At 40.1% G+C, this 6,455-nt stretch overlaps 1 protein-coding gene across 1 annotated transcript; it reads left to right on the top strand.

Moving 5' to 3' along the window:
* Positions 1-1,379: 1,379 nt before the first annotated feature.
* LOC147565003 (uncharacterized) lies at positions 1,380-2,255 on the top strand. The gene has a single exon (XM_086643273.1). It carries the CDS (start codon positions 1,380-1,382, stop codon positions 2,253-2,255), a length of 876 nt encoding a protein of 291 aa, XP_086499399.1.
* Positions 2,256-6,455: the final 4,200 nt, after the last annotated feature.

The following is a 6,455-nucleotide window of genomic DNA, read 5'->3' as shown; positions in this document are numbered from 1 at the left end:
GATTTCCCCTCATACAATCAAATAACCGGCGATCCCCAAATCAGAGATCACTACTCCTTTAGATTGAAGACAACCGACATCCTTTGCCAATAGAGAAGAAATCAGCCAAGGAAGGTTAACCCTAACATCTTAAACCAGCAGGGTATCATCGAAAACACAGGGGTCGAGTATCTGACGAAAAATCACTGAACACAACCATTTTAACCCATACTCAAACATGTCTGTATAAGTTGATCCTACCCAAGAAGCAGCAGCAGCGCAAGAAGAATTCCCTAACATCAACTGTTTATAAGCTGAATCAGGAAAGTAATACTTCACTAATCCTCTTTCACCATTAATATTTCTATTATTAACTTCAGTAGAACAATATGTTGATCCTGGTCCGAGATACTCTATGTGTGATGTTAGCTTCTATATGTTAGTATCATAGTTTTTAGCCTGGCTAGTCGCAATAATAAGTATATACTTTCTAGTTGGTTAAGTACTTTGCATGTTTCATTGTTGTTAGATTCAGAGTAACCTAGTTGTATTCCTTGAGTGAATCTTACCTATTACAGTTCTACATATAGTAGAGATTACTGGTTTGGCTATAAAGTTATTATTTATCTAGGTCTGTTAGTTTTATGTTTAGTGGTTAGTCAGATTCAGTTCGATCTGGTTCTCTTTTAATGTGATTACGTTGGATATCGGTTGCTGTTTTTATATAGCTTTTCTTTGTGTCAGCAACAGATTTCTTTAGCCCGACTAGTAGAAGATAGTCGTGACTAGTCTTATGTGGTTGGTTCAGTTCTGGTAGTCAATTGGTGGTTTTGGTGGATTTATCTAGTTGCTGTTTTGTTCTTACTTGTTTGATTCAGTTCTCGTGTGTTAGTTTAGTGTCTTTGTATGTTTTCATATTATAGTAATCAGTGGTTCGTGGCTTTTGAGTCTGAACAGATAGTCGTAGGTTTTTTGGTGTCGATTAATATAAGATAGTCGACTTCTTTTGTGTCATTTCCTGCTAGCAAGCTTGGTTGCTTTAGGGGGTGGTTAGTGTTATTTCTCTGAATTTGTTAGTTGTAAGCCTTGGAAGCTAGCTTATGTTAATAGTTTACTGTTAGTAGTTATGGTTTAGACTCATATTTATGTTATATGATAGTAATATTGTCTTTAGTTATTTAATCCTCTCGGTTTCTGCTTTTCTTTGGTCGATTATCTGCTTGGTATCTTTGTGTTCAATTGGTTTCTTTCTTCCTGCTTTCTTCGATTCCTTCTGTCGGGCCGAGTGGGGAGGTGTGGGGAGGTGGTGCTCCCTCGATTCTGCAGTTTTGGTCTTTTTGGTTTTTGGGCCTGGGTGTGTGGAGGTGCCCTTAGACATTGGGTTAGTCCTCTTGGGACTTATGGAGCACCCGACTATTTTAAGCTGGAATATTAGAGGCACCTCCGCCTTTAGGACCAAGAAGCATCTTCTAAACTTAATTCGTAAGCACCAACCAGACCTAATCTTCTTGTCTGAGACGAAGAACAAGACGTCCACCATCAATAAGCACATACCTATTGCCAAGGAGTATACTAGTTATATGGTGGAACCAATGAACAAAGCAGGTGGACTTGCACTTTATTGGAAGCATCACTTACAAGTGCACGTTGAATACTCGGATAGTAATATTATTCAAGTCAAATTTAGTGACCATAATAATAAAAATCATATTACTATTACGGGTTTTTATGGGTCCCCTTACAGTAAAAATAAGCTCAAGCCCTGGAAGATCCTTCGAGACCTTAATGCTAATAGAGACTCCCTTTGGATCATGATTGGCGATTTGAATTGCATTCTTGACAAGGCGGAAAAGGATGGAGGCAATAAAGGGGCTAATTCGAACATAGATAGAGTAAAGGAGATCATTAGTGAGCTGGATCTTCTTGATATCGGCTTCCAGGGCAATCCGTTCACCTGGAGTAACAAGCAATATGGTGATAATCTGATCCAGGAACGATTAGATAGGGCCCTAGCTAATCATTCGTGGCTCCATAACTTTAATACTTATGGTATTTCGCACCTAGACACGGTGGGGTCGGACCATTTACCTATCCTTCTGGAGAGTAAAGATTCTAGATTTAGTAAACCCAAACCTTTTAAGTTTATTCGAACTTGGATGTCGCACCCAGATTGCTTTAACTACATAGAGGACAATTGGAAGAAGATCAAGAACAACAATACTCATAATAATATCCAGATAGATCTTAGGAAGTTAAGCTCTAAACTGACCATCTGAAATAAAAGAGTTTTTGGCAATATAGAGAATAATATCAACCGGATCATCAAAGAGCTCCAAAACACTAGGAATAAAGAAGCTTACAACAATCTTAACTCGGAGCTCGAAGAGTTATATAACTACCAAGAGAGTCTCTGGAAGGAAAAATCTAGGGATAATTTTATTAACTTGGGAGATAAAAATACGAAAATTTTTCACTCCCAGGCTATCCAACGTAACAGAAACAACAAAATCAGGGCGATTAAGAATAACAATGGAGAATGGACCGAGGAGATTGCAGAAATCCAAGATATTTTTACTTCTCATCTTCTCAACATCAATACTTCCATTAATCCCAGAGATGATAGTAATATTCATAACATGTTTCCACATACCATTTCCCAGGAGCAGAATCAGAATCTCATTACCATCCCTAACTTGGAGGAGATTGACTGGGCTATCAAGAGTCTGAAAAAGGAGGCGGCTCCAGGCCCGGATGGGTACCCCCCTTCTTCTTTCAATCTAATTGGGAGACTATTAAAACAGATATTTATGATCTGGTTAAGAATTTCTTTTCCACGGGATTGCTTCCTCCGGGTATCAATCACACCAACATCTGTCTCATCCCGAAAACTCCCACTCCTCAGACTCCAGCAGATTATCGTCCTATCAGTCTTCTTAACACCACATACGAAGTCATTACTAAGATTCTTGCGGAGAGATTTAAAGCCACTCTGAACCCTATCATTTCTCCTTTTCAAGCGGCCTATGTGCCGGGGAGGCAGATAGCTGATAACATCATCATGGGCCAAGAGATTATTCATTCGTTTAAAAAGCTGAAAGGTGCTCATAGCTACTTTGGTCTTAAGCTTAACATGTCGAAAGCCTTCGATAGGGTGGAATGGAAATTTCTGAAGGATGTTATGAGTAGTCTTGGTTATGATGACCAGTGGATCAAGCTCATTAACGCGTGTATCTCCACCTCTTCTATGTGTGTTCTGATTAATGGTAGGCCTGTTGGGTTTTACACCCTTCTACTAGTGTTTATAGCGGAATTAAGACATCTAATATCTACACTAGTATTCCCAGGATCACATGCATAAACCTATGATAATCATTAATTAAAACTAGAAAGATAAATACCTTGTTCGCTAGTTTTCCCTCGAACCTTTCCAATTGCTTATGAGAAGACCAAGAGCTTCAAGTGTAGCTCCTCTACTTGGGACACGAGCAATCAATTTGATCTCCCACCTTGTTGTATAGCTAGCACACCAATGGTGGTTGGAAGAAGAACTCCTTTCTTCTTGACTAGATAGATAGTTAATGGGAATTAGCTCACTTTCTCCTCTCTACTTGATGTGGTAGAGTAAGAAAGCTTAGAGAGAAATTCCACACCTTATTCTCTGCCCTAAGAGTGTTTATATAGAACCCTAATAAGAATCCACCTCCTTTTAGGTTTCCTAAAACACCCTTTAGAATAAGATTTAGGGAAATAGTCGAAAATAGCAACTATTGGTATTTTCTCAATTCCCTAAGGAGGAGGTGCCCAAACACCACGAAAATTGGCAGATATAATGTTTATTATATCAGCAACTAACCCTCCAAAATTCAGCCCAATCCGAGTCCTAGAAGTACCCGAACCGGTCTAGGCCCAAAAACCCTGTTTTTGGCCCTTTTGTACTATCTTTGCCTAATTCCTTTTTAGGCCTATGAGATATGTTTATGGGACACTCCCATGATTATATCTCACTCCCACTAGTCATATCCTAGATCAATTTGTCACTCTTATGTGTAACCCGTTGTAGGATCCAATCGAAGTTAGCCGCGAATTACTCCGTAATTCGACGATCGTAGTTGGTCTCTAGCTACAACTCTACGATCCCTAAATCAATCGGACTTGATGATCTTCCACATCAATTGTCCTATCCGACAAATTGTTCGCATTGTCACCTTGGTCGAAGGACATCTCCTTCAACTCCTTCAGACTCCCACTTGGACTTAGAACAAGTACAATGCTCGATTCCCATGTCACTTAGTATCCCATCTGATACGTCACGTCATTCAGACTTTCTTGATCTCGAGTACAACTGTCAAAACAAATGATTAACTTTTAATCCATTTGAGCACGGCCATGCATTTTCAGTTGTTGCTCGTCAAGTGGCCCGAGGACACTGTACCCTAACATGGTTAGGAGGACATAATCCATTCTTGCGCTCCCACTCAACTTCATGTCTATCCTGTCCTTCCCAGTATCCGCCTTTATAACCTCCTTTTACGGCGCGGCGTTTAACGGAACCAAAGTCAGACATTCCTTACATAAGATGAGCTGAGCACTCATGTTTTGAGGAATCTCTTCAATCTTGTCTTTGTGAGAAGTTTGACGATTTCATCATTCTTTGGATGAACTTCTCACGTTGAGGGTTATTCCAGCGTATAATCCCTATTATGCACTCACGTAGTCGAATCGAATACACTATTCCTGTAGCCCATGAAACTGCGCTATCCCATCGACTCCCGTACTAGTCTTCGTGAGTCATTGTTGTCCATGCAATGACCTGGACTAGGGAATTGATAATGAATCACTCCAAGTTCACTTAGTAGGGTTTCATTCATCAGATCACGTATCTGACAAGCCTACTCGGAGCGTTTTCTTTATCGTGTGGACTGTCTCTTAAAATACCAAACCAAATTTTAAGGACAAAATAAATTTTCTTTTATTTTATTTATCGAATGTAAGTAATTAGGCACATAAACTCTATTATGAATCCAAATTACATTTGTTGCCATTCCCCAATGCGCTTTATACCAATGTCCCTCATGTGTGAATCATGTTTGGGCTGAGGTAACGGTTTGGTTAACGGATCTGCAACGTTATCATCCGTATGAACCTTGCAAATTACCACATCTTTTCTTTCTATGATTTCTCTAATCAAGTGGTACTTCCTTTGGATATGTTTGGATTTTTGGTGCGCTCTTGGTTCCTTGGCTTGGGCTATAGCTCCGTTGTTGTCACAATATAGAGTCACGCCCTCTTCCATGCCAGGTACGACACCAAGTTCTATCAGGAACTTCTTGATCCAAACTCCTTCCTTTGCAGCTTCCGAGGCTGCTAGGTATTCTGCTTCAGTGGTAGAGTCTGCAACTGTGCTCTGCTTGGAACTTTTCCAACATACCGCTCCTCCATTCAGACAGTAGACGAACCCAGATTGTGATTTGAAGTCGTCTCTATCCGTTTGAAAGCTTGCATCCACATGGCCTACAACTTTTAGTGTATCTTCCCCGCCATATACCAGGAAATGATCCTTAGTCCTTTTCAGGTACTTTAGGATATTCTTGGCGGCGTGCCAGTGCGCTTGGCCTGGATTTGATTGGTAACGGCTACACATGCTCAAAGCATATGAGACGTCTGGGCGAGTGCAGATCATGGTGTACATGATTGATCCTATTGCCGAAGCATAGGGTACTTTCATCATGTGTGCTAGCTCATCAGGACTCTTAGGACACTGATCTTTGCTAAGCACCATACCATGTGACATAGGAAGGAATCCTCTTTTGGAGTTTGTCATCTCGAACCGTTGAAGAATCTTATCTATATAAGTTTCTTGACTAAGTCCGATCATCCTCCTTGATCTATCTCTATTGATCTTGATTCCCAATATGTATTCTGCTTCCCCTAAGTCCTTCATAGAGAAGCATTTCCGAAGCCAGTCTTTAACTGATTCCAACATCGGAATATTGTTTCCTATGATTAATATGTCATCGACATAAAGGACTAAGAAAACTAGGTCGCTCCCACTAACCTTCTTGTAAACACAAGATTCTTCTGCATTCTTGAGAAATCCAAATTCTTTGATTTTCTCGTCGAATCGAAGATTCCAACTTCGGCTTGCTTGCTTGAGTCCATAAATGGATTTCTTAAGCTTGCAAACTTTTCCAGCATTTTTGGAATCTACAAAACCTTCGGGTTGTGTCATGTACACATCCTCTTCCAAGTGTCCGTTCAGGAAGGCGGTTTTGACATCCATTTGCCAAATCTCATAATCATAATGAGCTGCAATTGCTAGAATGATCCGAATGGATTTAAGCATTGCGACAGGTGAAAAGGTTTCATCATAGTCTATGCCATGAATCTGTTTGTATCCTTTTGCCACGAGTTTAGCTTTGAAAACGCTAACGTTTCCATCCTTGTCAGTTTTTACTTTGAAAACCCATTTGCATCCG

The sequence above is a fragment of the Eschscholzia californica genome, unplaced genomic scaffold (assembly GCF_041429995.1).
Source record: "Eschscholzia californica isolate CP2 unplaced genomic scaffold, dmEscCali1.0.p SCAF_1, whole genome shotgun sequence".
NCBI lineage: Eukaryota > Viridiplantae > Streptophyta > Magnoliopsida > Ranunculales > Papaveraceae > Eschscholzia > Eschscholzia californica.
Note: the sequence above shows the minus strand (reverse complement) of the source record. Positions and strands in the feature narration are given on the sequence as shown.